The sequence below is a fragment of the Microcaecilia unicolor genome, chromosome 5, assembly GCF_901765095.1.
Source record: "Microcaecilia unicolor chromosome 5, aMicUni1.1, whole genome shotgun sequence".
NCBI lineage: Eukaryota > Metazoa > Chordata > Amphibia > Gymnophiona > Siphonopidae > Microcaecilia > Microcaecilia unicolor.
In genome coordinates, this window is record NC_044035.1 from 148759742 (window position 1) to 148782414 (window position 22673).

At 43.3% G+C, this 22673-nt stretch overlaps 1 protein-coding gene across 1 annotated transcript in view; it reads left to right on the top strand.

The window, feature by feature from the left end:
• Positions 1-5223: 5223 nt before the first annotated feature.
• Positions 5224-22673, top strand: part of SLC29A3 (solute carrier family 29 member 3) — a 57677-nt gene continuing 40227 nt past the window's right edge. The window contains exons 1-4 of the mRNA XM_030203416.1: positions 5224-5308; positions 12765-13061; positions 14363-14444; positions 21924-22150. Coding sequence (XP_030059276.1) covers position 5308; positions 12765-13061; positions 14363-14444; positions 21924-22150 — 607 coding nt within the window. The 5' untranslated portion in view covers positions 5224-5307. The remainder of the gene's footprint in view (positions 5309-12764; positions 13062-14362; positions 14445-21923; positions 22151-22673) is intronic.

Genomic DNA, 22673 nt, shown 5'->3' on the forward strand with positions numbered 1-22673 from the left:
ATGGCCAGACAACAAAGGTATAGAAAATTATTTTATTTTTAATTTAGGATAAAGTAATGTGGTAGTTGTGTTAGTTAAGGATAATAAATGCAAATAAAACACAAAACAGAAAATAAGGTGATACCTTCACTGATTTTAAAACATTTTTGATTAGTCTTCAGAGACCAGTACTTTCTTCCTCAGGTCAGGAGAGGATACCATAACAGCATTCTACTGTCCTGACCTGACCTGAGGTAGGAGGTTTTGGCCTCTGAAAGCTAATTGAAAAGGGTATTAGGCTATTAAATAAAATGTTTTCTGAAATGACTGTGGGATTGAGGTGTGTCGGGGCGGAGCCATGTAGAGTGGGTGGAGCCAAGGCAGAGTGGGGCCGGGCTGGGGGCGTGTACTAAAATCTCCCTCTCAAAAATTGGGACCCCTTGGCAGCTCTGCTACTGCCTCTGAGAAGTGGACTCAGAATATAAGACTAGAAATGATGCTTACAAGGAGTAGGAATGGGAAAGAGGCCAAGCTCCCCAGCTCACTTTTTCCTATACCAGTAGCCCACTTCCAGGCCAATGTAATCCCATGCCATGGCCTTCTCCTCTGCCCAGGCACCCAGTAGCCAGTGGCTGCCACTCAATCCTATGGGGATAATAGAAGTTAGGAAGTTTACACCCCTTCCCCTTGGGGAGAGGCAACATCATTTGGTTAGTGTCACCTTCTTGGGAATTTGGGCCAGGACTTCCCTCTTACCTTTCTCCTGGTATACTGACTCCTCTTCTTCAGAATTCTTCCTCCTCTCCACAGACCTCCTTTGCTCCTTCTAGAGGCTTTCTTAGGAACAGACAATCCAGAATGTTCCTCGGTATTGACAAAGTATACAGAGCTTCATTACACACAATATGTGAAGTACCACAAACCTATCACTAGATGGCGCCATTACTCTTCCCCAAAATGTTTTAAAATTATTTATTTATTTTTACTTTTTTCATTTTAAATAAGAAAATTCTCTTCATGTAGTAAAGTGAAAGTTGCATAGCTCAGATCCCCTCTTCTCTGAAGCAGATCGGTGATTCATTGATAAGAAGATAAGTAATCCCCTTCACAGATTACAGAACTACATCTCTTTTACCTCTGCCACATTTGAAGGGCATTGCACTCTTTAATGTAGGGAGCAACACTTAGGGCCCTGTTTACTAAGGCGTGTTAGCATTTTTAAAGCACCTACAATTAGTGCATGCGCCAACTGTGTAGGCGCCTATAGGAATATTGTAGGCACGTACATGGTTAACGCGTGTTAAAAATGTTAACGAGCCTATAACATAGCTTAGTTATAGGTTGCTTACAGAATACTCCCCCCACCCCACCCCCAAATATTCGGCACTATTTAACCGGCCAGGAACAGCCAGCTAAATGCTAATATTCAGCAGAGAATAGCCTATTTTCTAATTTCTATTTTCTACCATGTGGGACTAACTGGGTGGTAATCGGCAGTTAATGCGTGCTGACGATTACCACCCGGTTAACGCATGAGACCTGACCGTTAAGTCAATGGGTGGCGGTAAGGTCTCAGGCCCAAAATGGACACATGCTAATTTTAATTTTGCCATACGACCATTTTTGGCAAAAAAAGGTCTTTTTTGCAGGCATTCTTAAAATGGACCTGCATGCATCCAATACACGCGTCTACACCAGCACAGGCCGTTTTTCAGCGCACCTTAGTAAACTGGCCCCTAAATTTTCTTATAATTCTGCTTGTTAGATAATTAGCCTTAGCCTACTGTTAGTTGCTTACTATGATAGTCTATATTCTTTTATTAGTTTCTTTATATCTGAGTTATTCTTTCATTTTGGTAATGCTGTTTCATCACACCTCTTCTTAAGTGGTTCAATTTTACTGGATAAAATTTATTGTTAGCAAGAGGCAATTTTTAAAAAGTTTTATCCAGGTAACTCAGACAAACAGACCTTTGGTAGTTGACCTGCCCCCCCCCCCCCCCCGCCCGCCTACTCTATACCTGGGAACATTAAAAAAAATCCTACCACTGCTTTGTTAGCTTGCTATATTTTTCTTCTCATTAATTTTTATGTAATGGTAGTGTTCCATTTAATTCACCTTTGTTGTCTCTCCCTTTCTTACTCCCTCTGCCATTGTAGTCACACATATGCATTTTCAAGCTTAAACTAAGGTTCCTCTATCCCACTCCATATCTTCACTTTCTTATCTCCTCTCTGCTCTCTTTTTTCTCTTGTGCTTTCATAATGGTGTATGCTGCTGTGGCTTTTTTTTTTAATGTTTGGAGTTTGGGTAAGTTTCACGGGATTGGAGAAGAACAGATGTGGTCCCTTTTCACAAAAGTGGAGACAGAGAAGTGAGAAACTATAGGCTGGTAAGCCTTACTTCAGTGGTTGGAACGGTAACAGAGGCGCTGCTCAAGGAAAGGATAGTGAGTTTCCTGGAATCTAATGGGTTTCAAGATCCAAGGCAACATGGTTTCCCCAAAAGGAAAATTATGCCAAATGAATCAGATCCATTTCTTTGACTGGGTGACCAGAGAACTTGATAGTGGACATGTACTGGATGTACTCTACTTGGACTTCAGTAAGGTTTTTGACACAGAGAAGGTTCATAAATAAACTCAGCAGGCTAAAGTTAGGACATAAAGTAGTGAACTAGATTTGGACCTGGTTGACTGAGAGATGGCAGAGGTGGTGGTAAATGGAGTCTACTCAGAGGATAGAAATGTAAGGAGTGGAGTGAATCAGGGATTAGTACTGGGGCCAATTCTATGCAACACATTTGTGAGCAACATTGCTGAAGGGTTAGAAGGAAAAGTTTGTCTTTTTGTGGATGATGCCAAGATTTGCAACAGAGTAGTCGGAGAGAGTGGACAACATGAGAAAAGATCTACAAAAATTAGAAGAATGGTCAAATTTTTGGCAGTTAAAATTTAATGTGAAGAAGTGCAAAGTGAAGCACTTAAGCACCACAGATGCATTTGGGATGTAGAAATCCAAAAGAGCAGTATATGGTGGGGGGGGGGGGGGGGGGGTGAGAGAATAACATACATGCATCAGGAGAAAGACCTTGGGGTGACGGTGTCTGAGAATTTCAAGGTGGCGAAACAATGTGACAAGATGGCGGCCATAGCCAGAAGGATGCTAGGCTGCATAGAGAGAAGAATAACCAGCAGAAGAAAGGAGGTGTTGATGTCACTGTACAAGTCGTTGGTGAGGTCCTACTTGGAGTATTGTATCCAGTTTTGGAGGCCATATCTCTTCAAGGACATAAAAAGACTTGAGGCAGTTCAGAGGAAGGTGACGAAAATGATACAGGGTTTGTGCCATAAGATATAAGAGAAGAGACTGGAGGACTTTGAATATGGGTACGCTAGAGATAAGGAGAGAGACACATGATATGATACAGACATTTAAGTACTTGAAAGGTAGTAATATTCCGCATTGGGCCTTGCATAGGGCCTCGCGCTCAAGGAGGCCCCGCATAGGGCCTCGTGCTCAAGGAGGCCCCGCGCGGCGCGCCTGAAGTTGCCCCGCCCTGACCGCCCAAGCTCCAGTCCCCCCCGTCCTCTGAATTTTAAGTTACCTCGTCATCGGCGTCGGAGTGGCCGGCAGGTAGCAGCAGCAGTGAAAAGCATGCGAGCTGCTGGGCGGCGCTTTGGGAGTCTTCCTTTCCCTCGTTCCCTCCCGAAGCGCCGCCCAGCAGCTCACACGCTTTTCACTGCTGCTGCTACCTGCTGGCCGCTCCGACGTCGATGACAAGGTAACTTTTAAAATCAGAGGGAGGGGGGCCTTGGAGCTGGTGGGTGGGTGGGTGGGAGGGAGGGAGAGAGAGAGAGAGAGACCGGCCTTGGAGCTGGGTGGGAGGCCGGGAGGCCTTGGAGCTGGGAGGGAGGGAGGGAGCTAGGGAGCCCTGGGGATGGCCCGGGAGCTTGGAGGGCGGGGTGGCCGCCCTGGAGCGCAAATGGAGGGGTGGCTGGCCCTGGAGCTAGGATGGGGCCCCATCAGATTGGTCTGCATAGGGCCCCGCACTTGCTAAGACCGGCCCTGAATATTCAAACAAACCTCTTCCAGAGATGCAGGGGCGTAGAACTAGAGGCAATGAATGCAGGTTGCAGGGATGTAGACATCATGAACTACTTTTTCACAGAGAGAGTAGTAACCTGGGATACCCTTCCAGAAGAGGTAGTAAAGTCAAAAACAGTGAGCAAATTAAAAAATATGTAGGATAGACACAGGGGATGCCTAAATAGAAAGAGGATGGAAACACAGCATGGATGTTGAGGTGTTATCTTTAGAAAGAGTAGTGGGAACTGAGGCCAATGCCGCTCAGATTTCTCTGGTCTGTGTCCCACCAATGGCAAATGACTGAAAGAAGATACAGCAACTCCAGCATTGGGGGAACGGAGGCGAATGCCAGGCAGACTTCTATGGTCTGTGTGCCACAAATGGCAAAAGACAGGTGAAACTTCACAACTCCAATGTTGTAGATCACTTTATATTTATCACCTGCTACAAGTGAGGGTGCTGGGCAGCTGAGGGTGGGGAAGACATCTTGACTGTAAGTTGAATACTTCAGTAATACTTGGTGGACCTATTTAATTTTCACTTATCGATGTGTTTTCTTTTAAAAAGAAAACATCTGGTTAATGATACACGTCCTGATTTTTACTTCCGTCATCTGGAAGTAATTGTACTGTCATATAGGGATAGGAATCCTGTAAGATGATAAACAACGAACTGAAAAGCAAGATTTTCAGGCGCTCCCACTCCATCCCACGTTAGGGGAAATAAAAACTCACAGACGGAGGTGGGGAGGAAGAATGAAGCCAGTCGGAAAGCTCCACCCCTGATGAGGGGGCGTATGTGCTAGCACTGTGCGGGTTTAGGTGTTTGACTGAGCATCCCTAGTATTCAGCAAACTCCTTAATTTTGTTCAGGGAGGGATGATTTTATTGTGTTTAGAACCGCCCATCATTTGGGGAAGAAAAGAGCTCCTCTGGGAGCAGCTCCCTAAATCCCAGACGCGGAACTCAAAAAGCCACCCATTCACTCTCCCTAGAATAGGAGCGGAGGGCAGCAGGGCACACTGAGAACAACTCGCTCTGCCCCGCCCCCTCGGCGTGTCTAGTTGTATCTGTGCACCGGCCGTCCGCGCGCTGTATTGTTATTGGTTGTCGCCGTACGTGTAGCTCTTCCGGGGGGCGGTGCCAGACTCGGCCTGCCTCGAGCCGGTCGCAGCGCGGAGAGGACCGGCAGCTTTCTGAGACTGTTTTCCCTGTGGCGGCTGCTCCCCCGGTCCGGAAAAGTAAGTAGTGAGGCGTCGGGAGGGGGTGCGGCATCTGCGCTTGTTATGCTATTTGTAATATAGTAGTAAGGACTCCGACAGTCTCTTCCCGGAACAGTGTATGAACTCTGCAGCCCCGGAGCAGATTACCCGGAGGAAGAAGGGCTGAAATGGTAAACAGAAGAATTTAGTAGAAGGACCTGTAAGCAGATGCCAAACGTGGGCTGCCCAAAAAAAGAGTGGCATTAAAGGCCAAGGAGTGAGATTTTCTAGGCTTAATTTAGTTTGCTTATGTGTTCCAAGTTATTATTTACAGGAATTGTGCTTTATCCTTTGTCGTATTGTGTAGACTGAGATAGCAGAAGCACGTGATAATTTAGTGGTTTCTTTTAAGTGTAATCCTCCATTATAATGGGTAGGGATTATTACTTCCCTAGACTAGAGTCACTGGGTGGCGAGAACTGGTTGGAAAGGGAGAGTGAGAAGTAGAGAATGACAAGGGGACCATAGGAGCCAACTTTACAGAATTATTGGGGGTGCTAAGCCCAATGGAAATGACCCCACCCTGGACAAACACAAGGAATTTTCTCAATATTGGGGGTGCTCATGCACCCACAGAGTCGGCTCCAATGACGGGGACAAAGTTTGTCTCCGTCCCCACCCCATCCCCGCTGGCTCTGTCTCCGTCCGGCTGTGTCTCCGTCCCCGCAGGTTCCGTCTCCGTGGGCTCTGTTGTGTATAAATTACAAATAGAGAACAATAATAACAATGAGCAGCTATAGTAACCCTCCTTCCCACCACCACCCTCTACCCTTCCAACCCCAACAATAGGTGATTTCTACAACACCAAGGAATCCTAATTCACACTGTTAAAATGTCCAGGGGTATAAAATACAACCCGTTCTACATGCCCTCTAGGGGAAAAATATGCCCTATAAAGCACTGTTATGTTTTTTAAATCTGTGGATAAATAATAATTCATCAACAATCTCTTGTTTTCCACAGTCCTTCCTGGAATAGAAGTTGTTTTCTTAGAAGATGTGCTGGTAGCAGGATGTACAGGATCTCCCATGCAAATTTTGCTAGTTGTGGACAGTATGTTTGCTTGTTTTTCCAAAAAATCAAAATATCTTTGTAGGCATCACTTAAACATATATAACTGTCCAGTTCATTAACAGGCTTCAAAGTAGAAAATGACATGGGGACAAAGTTTGTCCCCTGACCTCATCCCTGTGGGATCTGTCTCCGCCCCGTCCATGCGAGCTCTGTCACCATCCCTGTGGTTAATGCGGTTCCCTGTCCCCATGTCATTCTCTAGTGAGAAGCCCAGCCCTAAGGGGAGCATTTGGGGGAAAGGGAAATGTTTCTGGTCATTGAATGACAGTAGGAGAGGAGTTGAGTAGGTAAATATTGTTGTTGGTGATAGCAGGAAGTCTTTGGTTGCTTCTACCCCCTCCGGGACCCTTGTGGAGAGGGAGTGGCCAGGATGGGTTCAAGAAACTAAGGCTGAAGTAAGGATTTTGCCCTTAACAGTGAAGTGGAGGAGTGCTTCAGGTGGGTGAGAGAGAAACCCAGCTAAGGAACAAGAACAGGAAAGAGCCTGTTGGAGCCCAAGGGAGGTACACCTTTGGGGACAGAGTGGATAGATGGATCTGATCCACAGTAGATTGCTTGCTGCAATAGTACTACAGACACAGCCTTAGATTTTTTCACCCATCATGACAGGAGGCGCTGTAAATATACTGTAGGATTTACAAAATTTGGACTGGAGGGTTTACACCATATCCCTGAGTTTGGCTCTGACTTACTTGTACCAGTTATCACGTTAGATTGCTGATTAACTGGTTTTACCCAGAGAGGATTTGAACTGTCAGTTGCAGAAGTAAAGTTCCTGTTGATTTTTCATAAAAACATGGACTGAAGTCTTTCTGTGTGTGACAGTGAAACTTGCTTACTCCTGTACAACCAAAGAAAAGAGAATAAAGAGTAAAAGCCCTGGCTGAACACCTTCTGGCTTTCTGGAGTAAGTCATGCCCTGGCCTGCACCGAGCTCAGTGAAGTGACTACAAGACTCATTTTTGGTATTTTGTGGCCCTGGTCTCTGGTGCTGACCCGAGAAGAAATAGCAGGTGCCTGGACTGTGTGTGATGAGACCAGGGTTACATAAGTATTCCCTCTTTTTTTTTTTTTTTTTCACTTGTGATTTATTCCATTTCCTTGTCTCTCCATACCACTCCAGATGCTTGAGTTATACACTGCTGCCAGCAGATGGAGACTGAGGGGCCAATGCAGAAAACTTTGCTGTAAATTTGCAGTTGTACCTTGAAATTAGCTCTTCTTAATTATTACTGCTGTGTTAAAATCACAGCGGTAATTTACAGCTCGTTCTGAAATGTCACCCTTCCTGTCAGTGCCTGCCTGAGCTGTGATTGGCTCAGGCACTGACAGGAAGAGCGACATTTAAAAAAAAAACCATAAGCTGCCACCCTATCCCCCTTCTCTCCTGCCTTGCCTGACCTGACCCCACTCCCCTCCTCCCACCCTCAACATGACTGGTACTGATTTTAAAATTGCTCTGGTGACTAGAACACCAGCTCCGACTCCTCCCTCCCATCAGACTAAAAAAAATTTCTTGGTGTCTAGTGGCATCCCTGAATGCAGTGCATGGGACGGTGCCTCCGTTTTGAGGATGATGGTGCCGGAGGCAGGAGCAAGTGGGCATCGCTCTTCCTTATTTAAAGGTACAGGGTCTGGAGGTCTTGAAGTCGTGTCGGGCCGTGAGGGTAGGAGGAAAGGGTACGGTGCCACTAGAAATCAGTGAATTTGTTATTTGAGTCGGGAGTAATGGAATTTTTTTTTTTTCAATCAGGAGTCAGTTGGGTCTAGTAAGGGTGCCACTACAGAAAGTTAACCGTCAGGGAGGCCAGTTTGGGCTATGGTAGCCCTGGACCTGGTGAAAACATTTACACTTTAGCTGTGCTTTAAGGGCCATGTTTTTGTTTTGTGCATTAGCTTGGCATACTTACGACCTCATACACATTCATTTGAATGCAATGTGCGACCATGTATGCCGCGCTGAGGTAAACCCACGCTCAGTCCCTTTGGTCACCGTATACCTCACAGTGTCCGTGCGGCTGAGCTTTCTACTTCAGGGCCTGCAAACTAATGAGCTGTTATGTCATCCCTTAAGAATCCTGTGAAGCACCCTGGGGTGGTAGATCTGATTTCTTGTGGAGCAGGTTGTTGTCTGGGAGGACATTTATTCCTTGGTCAGTTAAAAAAAAAAAAAAAAAGAGCAAAGTGAGAAAAGATGCTGTTTAATGGAGAGAGGTTAGTATTGGTGTTGTCATAATTATAGCTTTGGGTATTAAATCTGGGGGTCCCAGCACCTCCTTATTCCTGACCACCCCTAAACTTCCACCGTTATAAAATTGTTTTAGGGATAGGTTTGTTCTTCAGATTTTTTCCTTATGTAGGAAATCCTTGAGTGCCTGGAGTCAATTTCTTCTTACAGAGTTAAAAAAAAAAAAAATAAGAGGAGAATAAGAAGACACATTACAGTTTCCTTTTAAGCACTTAGATTTTTCTCTCTATTCTTTTGTCTGTTCAATTCTTTTGTATCTTTCGGGATATCGCTTGTGCTGCGTAAGATTTTTTAATTTAGGGGGTCTTTTACAAAGGCGCACTAGCGTTTTTAGCACACAGTGACTAGTTTATCTGAGGCGGTGGTTGACCCAGTTTTGACTGGAACCCACTGCTGTATTTGATGCACCTTCAGCAGTCTTTCAATGGGGAACCACAGTTCCTCTCTATGGAACTTCTGTTTGGATGTAGCCCATACCATTAAGTCTCAGAGCTTGAGCTTTGGGCATAATTTCTCATTGGAGTTTGTACTTTAATTGCATAGGGCATTTTGTATGGGCAAGGCTTTCTGACAGTCCTCAGTGTTCCCAGTGCTGCTGTGCAACTTTCTAGCAAATGATCTAGATTTGATCCATGAGGAAGGAACATCAGTGGTTTCTTCTCTGTCAAAGAAAGCTGTAGGTAAATCCTTTGAACTTCAGTATTACTTAAAAGAGCAGTTCTTTCTGAGGAAAGAGGTGTGGTAGCCGTGTTAGTCCACTTTTAAAGGTAACCAATAGAAATCAAACAAAATAAAACATGGAAAAGAAAATAAGATGATACCTTTTGGACATAACTTAATACATTTCTTGATTAGCTTTCGAAGGTTGCCCTTCTTCATCAGATTGTGAATAAGCAAATGTGGTAGATCACAGTATATATAAGTGAAACATCCAAGCATTTAATTGACAGTCTAACAGGGTGGGGGTGGGTAGGAAGTATGCTTGAGAACATCAAAGCATTTCAGTGAGAGGAGGTTGATAAACAGAGCAAGAAGGTGATGTCTAGCCTAGGGGAGGATATGTTGGTGGCATGTCTTTTTTGCAAAGATGATCTGGCAGCGTTAATTTCATAGTTGGTCACTTTGAAGATTTCTGCAGATCATCATTCTCTATTGGTCAAGATCAAGAAATCCTCAAAATCTTTTCCTATTCTTGAGATAGTAGATGATATTGCACAGAATGGGATGTTCCAGATGCATGTGGAAAAAGTCTAGCCATTGATCATTTGACCCTGAAAAACCAGCATGTAAGAAGATGGACAAGTTAAAGTTTTCTAAAGTGGATGCAGTTGACTTGGCAGTGATTAAGAAGACCATGATTTCAGTTGAAGGTAGAGCAGCTTTGATGGATACTCAGGACCTTAGAATGGAGTCTTTGATGAAGCAGCCTTTTGAAGTTTTGGCTGTGGTGATGTGGCAGAATGTGGAGTTTATAATTCAGCTGTCTATGCAGTCTTCTAAGGATAATCCCAGTGCTTCTTTGTTGTAAATGGGTACAATTTATTTAGCTTATGCTCTCTTTCATTTAAGAAGAGCTTCTTATTAGAACATGGCACTAGTTGTGGCTCTTTATGGCTTATAAATTGATCTGCAGATGTTCTCTCAGACTAATCTTGGGAAGTTGCCTTTTAAGTGAGGTCTAATGTTTGGAGAAGCTGGAAAAGAGTGTTTCAGAGTGCGAGGTTCCTAGGCTTCTGGAGGACCGGCTGAAGTCTTATTGATAAGTGGTTATTCTCTAGAGAGGTTGTTTCAGAGATCCCAGAAGATGATAATTCGGGTAGAGTAAGTACCCTCTCAGCATAGTAAATTTCACTTGAGGTCAGTTGTTGAGGTGCACAACATTTCTCTGCAGAAGCATCACATACTTTCAAGAGTTAACAGTGAAGGTATGTGGGCCCAGATAGCCATAGATACATAACTGTAGTAGAAACAGGCTTGCTGTGTAGAAAAGTCCCACGTTACCACATGCTAAGCCTGTATTCCACCACAGCTTTGTAAACTAATTTTTTTTCCATTTATTGTTGGCTTAACCATGTATGGATTCAAGGTGGCTTACAAATCCTTTTAGATAAAATAGTAAAAACTACAAACTGCTCAAAACACTGCCACACGTCTCATATTCAGACTACCACGTTTCGCCAAAGCAGCCCCCGTTCTGTATGATTTGCATTGGTTGCCAATAAAAGATAGGATATAATTCAAGCTATGTACCTTTATTCACAAAATTTTGTATGGTTCGGCCCCAATATACATGAACAACCTTATTGATTACCCTCATGTAATACCTCTAAATCATGTAAAGAATATCTTACCCTGCATTTCCTGAATTATATAAATAACCTATAAAACAATCCATACTGGTAACTTTTCATGTCAAGGCACTCCTTACCTAAAACCATCAAATGCACCAATGATTATTTGTTATTCCAAAGTCTATTGAAAACTCACTTCTTCAGTCTAGCCTTTAAGGAAATAAGCACTCTTCTCAAATAAATTAATCGCATTAATTTTTACCTTACCCCACCTCCCACTACTCCTGACTATCCCAGCAAATCCTAGCCCTTACCCTTTTCTTCAATTTTTCTGTTATCTAGCTTAAGTCACTAAGGGCTTCTTTTACAAAGCCACGCTAGTGATTCCCATATGGCAAATGAGAGGAAGCCCATAGGAATTAAATGGGCTTTCTCTCATTTGCTGCACTGAGAATCAGAAGGATGACTTTGTAAAAGAAGCCCTAGTATTTAATTACATCTGCTCCTAACTCAAATTTTAATACAATCGTTACTAAAAAATTAAAGTCCAAATAAATATTTCACTATTTATACCTCAGAGACGGTGTCTGTAGAGTGTAATTCTAAAAATAAAAATTGTTTTGCAAATTTGTTTTTAAATCTAAAATAATTATTTTTCTTTGGTGCCTCTGAAAAGATAAAGACAGAGTGAAGCAACAGGAGATAGTTTTCAGCCCAGAGCATTTACTCAAATTATTGCTTAGTAACTTGGGCAAGTTTTTTTGAAAACTGCCTTCCACACAGTGTTAAATTACACACGTAGGTATTGGAGCCCTATTCCAGATGCGCACAGCAGGAAAGACGAGAAGGAGTCATGGTGGCAGCCTGTGTGATACAAGGAAATGCAGTGCATGTATCCACACAGCATATAGGAAACGGTTTTTATACCACCTCTTGCTGTTTGTGGAAGGCTGCTTTTTTTTAGAAGACTTTGAAATATCATTCAATAAGAACTATAACTATGATCTTTTTTTCCTTATTTTGATGTATATTTTAGGGTTGCCAGGTATCCATTGCAGATCAAACTGATTGGTAGGTCGTAGTGTGGCATTTGCCATATGGGTGAGGCTTTACCAGCATGCAGTGTGTTCTGCCTCATTTCATTGAAGATTGGCCCTGTTTTATAAACCATTTTGGGGATGGGCATAAGGTATACTGTAGCTTGGGTTGATTCGTGAACTTTGACTTTGGGAGCTGTTTGCTGAATATTTTGATCTTAAATCGATTAGCATTTAATGGAGGTGGGGAGTGCTTGAAAGATTATTTATAAAAGTAGCTTGTATTTATAGGATGGGGGAGGGGGGCACTGTTAAAACCTATGTCATCCAGGGTGGCTGTAGTTCAATTAAAATAAAAATAAACAACTCAATTCCGTTCACATGCAGTATTGTACTTGGCTCAGATTTGAGCAATCCCACCCAGATATTTCTCCCTACATGTGGGGTACATATTCCACTTTTTAAGGGATCTCATCTTTTTACGGTGACATTCCTGCAAAGGAATCACTTGATCATTCTGGTGTCTTTTGCTTTGTTGTGTTGTTTGCTTTTGCTGCTGCTACCTTGAGTAGATATTAGCATCAACTCCTTTCTAGAGCTGGTTGCCATCCTGATCTACTTGGTGTGCTTGGCTTGTATTCCTGTCTGCTTTGTGCTTCATAGTTGGAAGAGCACTTGTTTATTATACTGAGTTTTTGTTTTTGCTCTAATTCCCCAATATTAGACTCCAACCACCCTTAACTCTTCAAATCCTTCATTTTATAATTCATCTCTCTTCCTTCCAGTGGCCGTTGAACCAGAAGAATTCCTTCAGGGCAGTACAAATTGTATTTACAAATCAAGTGACTCTGAGAGAGAAGATCAAGAACTTATACCAGGAAGGCACCCACAAAATCATTTCTTTTTGTATAGACCAGAGGATCGTTTCAACAGTACCTACATCATATTCTTCCTCCTGGGAGTTGGCTCCAGCCTGCCTTGGAGTTTTTTTTCCACAGCAAAACAATACTGGATGTATAAGCTTAGGAATTGTTCTAATGATCTGCCATCACAGAATCTAGAAACCTCTGACCTCAGTGTAAGTACAGATACTTGTTTTAAATAACTGTTTTGTGCACACATTTACACCTGTTCCTGAGCAGACATAATGGCCAGGCTTTCAATATAGGTGCTATTTCTATAGGATTTGTGCTGGTATTTGATAAAAACACCTAGGCTTCTATGTGCTGCCATAAAATGGGCAAAAAATAGGCACTTTCTGATCTATTAATCCAGAGTGTCCAGTGATAAAAAAAGCCCTCTAGAAGGAGGCCCTGAGCTGAGACAACTAGGTTTGTCACTAGTATTATTTATTTGGATTTAGCTCACACCTTTTTCAGTTATAGTTCAGGTTGAGTTACTTTCAGGTACACTAGGGTATTTCCCTGTCCCCAGAACGCTTGCAATCTGTTTGTAACTGAAGCAATGGAGAGTTAAGTGACTTGTCCAAGATCACAGGGAGCACAGCAGGGGGATTTGAAGCAGGCTAGCCACTAGTTTGGTCCTCCATACAGAAATATTAGTTTATGCAAATTAAAGCTAAGGTTGCATGGTTTTAGATTCTTAGGGGCCCTTTTACTAAAGGGTTGGCAAGCAGCAACAGGCTTGCCGTGCACCAATCTGGAACTACCACCAGGCTACTGCCAGGAGCCCAGCGATAGTCCCCCCCCCCCCCCCCCCCCCCCGGCACTACAAAAAATATTTTGGATTTTTTGTAGCGTTGGAACTTAACTGACAGTAATTGGGCAGTGCTGTACACTGCCCGGTTACCACAGGAGCCCTTACTACCACCTCAATGGGTGGCCGTAAGTGCTCCCCCCCCCTAAAATGACCGCACGGTAAGTGGTTCACTTACCGCACAGCCATTTCTTAAAAAAAAAAAGGCAGCATTTTACCCACTGTTGTAAAAGGGAGTTTAGCGAGTGTCAAAAATACGTGCAGACGCTGGCGCAGGCCCCCTTTAACCGCAGCTTAGTTAAAGGACCCTTTAGTTCTTGCTTTCTTTTGGGGAAAAAAGATTTGTTATGTTTAGTTAATTGTTTCCAAATTGGTTACAGTTAGCTTCCAGGGGAAGGGAGTGCAACCAGTTGGGTTAGAGTTCACTTGTGTCATGCTCTTGAGAGAACTATAATCGTTGCTGCCTTATCAGATGGTGACCCCTGAATAGTAAATCAAATTGAATAAAACAAGAAAAGGTACAGTACTTATTCCTGCTACTTTACATGGTTAAAGTTCTGTTTCTCTGCTCTTGATCCAGCGTTCTTATTACTGTATCTATATTAGGAGGGGTTGCCTCATTGCTTTCTTTTAAAAGTAACAGCCCTAATGTGTGTTCTTTCCACAGAATATTTTGAAAGTTACCTTTCCATTGCCTCCACGATTCCCTCTGTAGTATGCCTGCTAGCCAGCTTCCTGCTTGTCAACAAGTACGTATCATGTATTTCCCCTGTATTCTACTTGTCCCCATCCTTACTTGTAGCAAAATTTAAATTTTGAAAATGAGGTAAAAAGAGGTGACATTAAATATATGATGCAGCGCCGTGAAATGGATGACAACAGGACATTTAAAATGAACAAAGCAAAAATCTCATGGTGCAGCAGTTGAGCAGCATCAAAGCTCTCATGAGCAAATAGCAAAGTCAACAAACATGGTGGGGGGGGGGGGGGGGGGTGGTGACAGGTTGACTAGCATATAGAGCTGTTCTGAATATTCGTATTTCATTCAGCCCCGAATCATTTAAATTCGAATACGAATATCCGGGCAGTACTGCTAAATCCTACTGAAATAAATACTTGATCTCTGATTTCATGTTGCTTTTATTATTTGTTATGTTAAAGCTCAGTGCCTATTATTTGGCTGAATTTCAAAATATGCTATTCGGTACAACTGTACTAGAAAAGGCACTAGGATGCTAATCTAAAAATGGCCTGTCCCTTAGTAATGCCCGGACCAGGCCCCAGAATATAAATACATTTCTAGTGAGAAACAATATGCTATGCAAATGAAACAGGCAGGAGCACAGTCATCAGGGTGCAGGAGTTGCTTGACCATGGCTCAGCTCCATGCACTGTGTGATCTTTTCCTATTATGCCTATACTAATAGAGGGTCAAATGTTTTTATATATCTAAATGAAAACCCAGTATCCCTTTCTGCCCTCCCATTTCTTTGCTTCCTTCTTCTTTTTCGTATTCTTACCACCATCTTGTGAATCTGTCCAGGCACGCTTGAATTCAGTCGTGGTCTTGTTGACTATCACCTTTGCAGGAAGGCTTTGTCTCTACAGGCAGAGAGAATCTCCCTCGCATCACTTTTAAGTCAGGAGAACATTGTCCTTGCTCGCTTGGGGTTTTTGACTCTCTGGGGGACAGTTCTTTTGCTGAGATAGGCATTCTCTTGTTTTCGTGGGGCAGCATTTGGGGTCTTTGGATCTTACAGATGCCTTGTGTTCTCTCACCCTGCTGAGGACTGCTTTGCTACATCCCACAAGTTTCTGGATTTATCTGCTGTTGACAACAAGGAAGGAGAAATTATGCCTTGCCTGATAATTTTCTTTCCTTTAGTCACAGCAGATGAATCCAGGATCCCGCTCAATTTCACTTATGTCTGTCTTAGGTTTTGGGCCTACAAAGGTCATGGTCAGATGGCTATTCCCTGGCTCTGAGGAGAAGTACTGTTTGTCTCATGGGTTGCATGGATGATCCTTTTGCTTTGTTTTGAGAAATACTGGCTGGCCAAGGAGCTACCAGCCCTATATGATAGAGCTCAATTTAATGCTTTCTATCTCCACCTGCTGGTAGAAGGTCATAACCCACAAGTCTCTGGATTCACCTGCTGTGCCTAAAAGAAAATTATCGAATAAGGCATAATGTCTCCTTATAATAGAGAGGTGATCCTTAGCCTCTATAATCGGTTGCATGCCCAGCTTCAGGCAAAGCTGGCAGAGGTTAGCAACGCTCATTTCACCAGTGACATCGACTAGATGCCCCACCCCCACCCCGACAGCACACAGTTGGTATATGGGTGAGGCAGGGACAGGCTGTAGGTTGTAAAGGGGTCCCGCTTCCTCCGCTCTGGGTTGGGGCCAGCAGCCCTATTAGGTTCACAGGTTTCCAGCAAAGAACTAGACTGCCATATGGACTTAAGACCAAAGAGCTTTATTCTCAATTCAGTTCCACTCTCAAAATTGAAACGCAGTTCACAAACATGGTTCAGTCCGGGTGCAAAACTCCAGCCAACATTCAGTTCCTTAACAGTTCAGGCCCATTTGCACTACCTCCCCTCTCCCTCAGAAGGGCTCAGTCAAAGTTCAGCCTGCTGTTCTGTATATCCCAATAATTCAACCCTTTCACAAACAGTCTCTTCAAAGGAAACCACTACTTAATGCCCCTATCCTCTTCACAGCACCCAGGAGGACCCTGTACCAAACAGGGCTGGCAGATTTCCTCCTACCTCACAGCACCACACCCCTGTGGCCTCTCACACTGCCTTCATGTGCTGGACAGGGCTACCTTTACATTCTTGCACTCCGTGGCAGGTCCTTTCCGTCCTCCACCTACTCCCTGGCAGCTTCTCTCTCAATCAGTTTCCTCTCCCTCCTGGTGGCTGGGAGCCACCCAGAAATCTCTCCCCCTCTCACAGCTGGAGGGAATTATATACCGACAATGCAGCTAAGGGACTGAGCTTCACCTCCCCTTCTCCCTCTAGTGGGGAAGGGAGTAACTGGCTCCCCTAGCCCTGAGCCACTGCTCCCCCTGCTGCGGTTGGAAATCCATTCCACCCTTTTGGTGCTACCCTCCTCTCTCCTGCTTGCAAGGGCTTCTGGGAACTGTAGTTCAGGGATTAGCTGCTTCTCTGTGGGGCCCCGAGTGCTAGCTTTGTCACAGGGTATAAGAAGGATGCACTAGGAGGAGTGTTTCTTTTGGGCTGTCCTTCACACCTAGGTAATGAATGATGGCCTTAACTGGACCCATATCTTAACAGAAATAAGGGAAGTGCTGCAGGACTGGAAGACAGGCTAGAGACGGAAAACTGTGTTTCCTGTTTTGTAACAGATGGTAGGAAGTACATGGTTAAGAGGGGCAATTCATAGTATTGGATGTTTTGCACACTTGCTTCAACTAGTGATTAGAATTCATTAGACCTGGGGAGCAAGGGAACTGGTAGTCTGGTCCTGAAGCTAATGATCAAGAGATGTGTGAAAAAATAGCAGGGTATTTTCACCATGGTGTAAAGTGTGGGCATGAGCTGTATGAGAAGCAGGTGGGAGCAAGGGTATCAGCATATTCAGGTTGTTGGCACCAGGTGGAATTGTACTTATCAGGTGCTAGAGATGTTAGTGGAACAATGGATAGCCCTGCATGACATGTCATTGCAATTCAAGATCAGTATTAAAAGCCCCCATGGCGTCAGGATTGGACAAATATGGCTCAGTCCTGAAGCCCTTCAAATATGCCACTGAGCTCCAGAAGGGCTACCTTAAGCCGTCTCATCCCAATAATGAATATTCTACTGGTGAAGATGAGGGTTTTCAGCAACAATAGATCAGAGCAGATGTTTTTGTGCTACTGGATTTCATGTTAAAATGTAAAAAAAAAAGGTTGAAATGCCTCATGAAGGAAGATGCATATAAGCTAGCTGTTCCCACACGTATGAAGGGAACTATTTTATTCTGCAGCTCAACATGCTGTCTTACTGAAAGGAGAAGCTAGTGATTGAGATGGAGGAAAGGGAGTTCCAGTGACAGAGGTGTGATAGTGATGCATCATTTAAAAAGAGTAGGCATACCAGTAAGCAGAAGGAGACAGAGCAGGCCTCTTAGCTGCCATTGTAAACTACCTCCCCCCAACCCCTTCTCTCCTTGAGCCAGTACCCTGTGAGCCCAATCATAGGAAAATCTTTGGTTGCAGAAACCCTAGCTACAATGATAAGCAGCAGAGATAAGTCTGCTGCAAGTTAGGCTCTAGCATAAATTTCAGTGACATCTTACCTTGGAAAGCTCAAGGAGGCTATGGCCACATATCCCTTAGCATACTGGGCTCACAAGTCGGCAGTCTGACTTGACCTGGCCAAGGTTTGTCCATTTTCTGTTCTGCCCTCTAACCAGTTTGCCCAGTAAGCATATATTCTTCATAACAAGGAGATATTGTAAATCCCCCATCATTCACGGCTAACACAGAGCTGGTAGAAATAGTTGTTCCCACTGCTTGGTTTCCTTCAGTTTTCATGCGGTGGTGAGGATGAACAAGGGTAGAGCTCCACTAAAGTGCAGTTGTCCATACTCAATAACGCTTTTTTGTTTTGCTGTGTTTTTCCCATTTCCACTGTTTCCAGTGAGTGTCTTTAGCCCCACATACCAAAACTTAAAAGAAAATCTCCTTTTCCCATGCATCTCTCTGTGGCTGCTTTGCTTTGGAGTCTTCATCCAACTGTTGCTGTGCCCTTTGCCCCTCTTCTGATATTTTTTTTTTAATATATTTGCTTATTTGGATTTCGCTCACACCTTGTTCAGTAGTAGCTCAAGGTGAGTTACATGCATGCACACTGGGTGATTTATACCCCCCTTCTGTGTTCTGCTTAGCCCGTTGTGGTTTGGAGGAGTTGTTTTTTTTTTTTTTTGTTTTGTTTTTTCCTTTCTGTGTGCCTTTCATTCTACTCCTTTTATCCTCTTGTTTGTGGTCCTGCTTCTCACTGCATTACTCTGCAGTCATTATCTTAGGTTGATACAGATGTCTTTTTTTGTTTGTTTGTTACATTTGTACCCCGCGCTTTCCCACTCATGGCAGGCTCAATGCGGCTTACATGGGGCAATGGAGGGTTAAGTGACTTGCCCAGAGTCACAAGGAGCTGCCTGTGCCTGAAGTGGGAATTGAACTCACTTCCTCAGTTCCCCAGGACCAAAGTCCACCGCCCTAACCACTAGGCCACTCCTCCACTTCTATTTAGAGTCTTAAGTGCATGGTTGTTTTTGCTGCTTTAACCCTTCTGCATGGGCCAGATTGTTCTTCAACCATTGCTGCAGCTTCCCCCATTACTACAGTATTTTTTCCCTTCATCATTAAAAAAAAAAAAACCAGGGCATTCCTGTTCAGGTGGTAAAACCTGACAGCCTGTCTTGCTGATGTGATGGTTCTTTTTTGGGGCCTTCCAGCTGTCTTGCCACTGTGTTGACTGTATTTGTCTAAAGTCTCCTGCCACTAGAATTTGCCTTTCATTTTAGGGCTTATCTGGTAGGGATGTGCAAATAGATCCAGTCTGTCTTTCTGCTGTGTTGGCTCTGTTCTGGGTGCTTTCGTCCAGTGCTTCAGGCCTGTCCACCCATTCCCATTGCTTTTTGGGACTTCGTCAGAGGGTATCCTCTTCTCGCTACCTATATTCCACAGAATTTCATACCATGCAGTCTGTGAACTCTCTCCTGGTTCAGGAGGTTCTTCATCACAGGTTCTCAAGCTCAGACCAAAGTCCGCAGTGCCAGGACTCTAACTGCAGGCACACAACCTAGTTGGTCTCCATGTCTTGCTCCTGTGTAGGAACTCTTCAGGTGTTTAGGGCCTTGCAGTTGATCTAGGTTCTATATTGACCACCTTGTGATTATGATGGGCCCTCCATCCAAGGTTAGTGCTGATTTAACCCACTCTTGCTGCCATGGGCTCATTTAGACATTGTTGCCAGTTGACTCCTTTGCCCAAGCCCTAGTCTTCCTGCCAATGTTAATGCCTTTTTACCCCTTTCAAGGTGTCTTGATGTTTTCTTGCCAATTTTGGTGCTGCTGTACCATTCTGATGGTGGTTTCTTGCATTATTCCTGCCATTATAAGCACCCTTTCCTCTACTCCGGTGCTGTGGGGTGTTTTTGACACTCTTGATGGCTTGTAGTGCTGTTGCCTGTTACAGATGCCAACCAGCAAATTTGAAGCAGGTATGATCGAAAATGGCAAGCCCAGCTGTTGGCGTTGTAAATCAGCTTGCTCCATAGATTTGAATGGAGATGAGCAAGACGAATACACAAATACTTTGGTATTTTGGTTTACAAAAAACTAACCGAAACGGATCTGAGAAGAAGAATAAGATGTGAATTTTTTTTTTTTTTTTGCCTTGCACATCCCTGGTAAATAGGGTCCAGTATTCTATTTGATTCTTGGGGCTGCAATGTCATTTTCTCTGACAGTGTATCTATAATTGTTCAGTGGCTAATCAAGTTGGACTGATAGATGTCTGGGCAGTTGCATCCTCATTTCTACTTTTAAGACTCAAAACAAACAGAGAGGGTATACAGCATACATAGAAAGTATACAAACAGAAAAAGCAACACTGGGCCTTCAAGACTGAGACAACAGGAGTATTTTATTGTCAATCAAATACTCCTGTTGTCTCAGTCTTGAAAGCCCAGTGTTACTTTTAAGGCTCAAAATTTTGTTGGCTGTCTTCCAAATCCCCTGGTACCTTCCATGTTTGTAAAGATAAGTGCAGGAGGTCTGTGAGAAGTACAGTCAATGCTTCTTTCAGCACTCTCAATATTTGGGTGTTTATTCTGTTAGGTCTCATTACTTTTATCAATTTTGTATTCATAGTACTTCATATATGTAATATGGGGGGAGGGACATAAAACACACTAGAAAAAAAAAAGAAATGTATTTTATAGCAAACAGACAGGGGCAGTTAAGCAAGCTACCTCAAAGGTAGAAAGTATGATATGGTATGTATGGGGCAAGAGAAAAGCTAGGATGGGTTATTGAATGGGATGTGGGAAGTTGATTAATGTAGTGTGTTTATATTTTGATTTTAATGTTGTAATCTGCTTTATTAGCCTTTGTATATAAAGTGTTTTAAATAAATTAAAAATATATCCTCTAGAATCAGGTATGCAGTTGTAGCTGAAAAATAACTGGTTGTATATAATACTATGCAAGAATATTTGGTTAACTACCCTAGTTATTATAAGGTTTATTCTTTACAAACTTCTGAGCAGTCTGGCATTTGTTTAATGTACTGGAGAAGATCCTTTGCTTATCCAGGTATGTTCTGATTTTCTGATGTTTGAAAGGTATGTCCATAAGTGTGGTGGTCAGTGTACAAGATGAATTGCTTAGAAGCTGCTTCCCCCTCAAAAATGTATGTTTAAGTTTGATCACAAATTTACGTGACATTGTGTGGGGTAGAAATGATTAATAGAGGAAGGACTAGAATTTTTTTCATTTGTTCTTGAGAGAGTCAAAGCTACTAAGCTGAGGTCCTTTTACTAGTGCTTCCATATGATGGGAAGAAGAATGGGGACCCCCCTCCCCAGTTTTTCCAGCTTTGTGAATTCCAACCCTTTGCTTATTAACTTACTATTCTTGTATCCTATTTCCATTTTTCTGCCTTCATTGCCAGCTAGCCTTGTAGGTATGTTGATGAGAAATCCAAATAACCTTCCTGCATAAAGAACTCGCTGTCATGCAGTGATGACAACCATGGATCCTCTCATATCAGCATTTTGGCATCTATATTTTACGTACAGCACCAGTTACAGCTATTATTGTTTTGGGAGTAAATATGACCTAAAGGGCCTTGTGATGTTTCATAGCTTACATATGTCATGTACTGTGTCCAAGGATTAGCCTTTTGCTACTGCTGTCTTACTGCAGGTTGATATCCTTTGCTAGCTTTGAGAAAATGTAGGCTGTGTCATTTGGAAAGGGGTAGAGAGAAGTTTAAGTAGTGTGCCTGTCAGTGCTAAGGTTTTAGAGACACTAAAGCAAAAAAATCACTAAACATGTGGTTGTGGTTACTTCCTTATTACCTCTCACAATCAGAGAGCATTTGTCCTTCTCCCAGTATTAATCCGGCTGCCTGTCTCGCACCTATTTACTATTTTCATTTCATAGTGAGCATTTTTTCTGACCACTTGTACTGTTTACTTCTCAAGGGTGACCTCTAGCGTCCGTGTACTGTCTTCACTGGCTGTTATGCTGGCTATCTTCCTGGTGACCACCGTGCTGGTAAAAGTAGATACTTCATCATGGACACATGAGTTCTTTGCTTTGACCATGGTTTGTGTTGCTATCATCAGTGGAGCATCCAACATCTTCACTGGCAGTGTCTTTGGCCTCACAGGGAACTTCCCTATGAAGTATTCCCAGGCTTTGATATCGGGTAAGTCTGAACTTCTCCAGCTGTGAATTGTGTCATGTGTAAATTTGACTGGTTTGTCTATAACAGAAGAAGGGCAGCTGAGTCTGAATGAAATCTTTGCTAGGTGCTGGCCTGGTAGTTTCTCTTAGGGGCATACTTATCAATGTGGGCAACCATTAAGATGTGTTATTTTACTACTGACTAATGCTAGTTTAACACAGGTTCCATTTTATGCAATGAGACCTAGTTACTGTTAACTGGGGTTAACAGTAAAATAACATATCTTAATGGTAACCGATGTCGATAACTCCCCCACCTTAGTTAGAACCAATGTTTCCCTGCATCACGGACCTTCATTTGCAGCCATTTGGAAAAATGTTTCTCTCTTTTAATAGAGCCTCCTATATGACCTTTGCAGCAGTGGTCCTGAAGTCGGGAGCCATGCACCGACGTACTTCCTAGAATTCTGTGTCATGAACCCTAAATCTGTCCATTAGTTGTTACCCTTGGTTGATTAAATCCCTTTCTTCACTGTGCACACTCT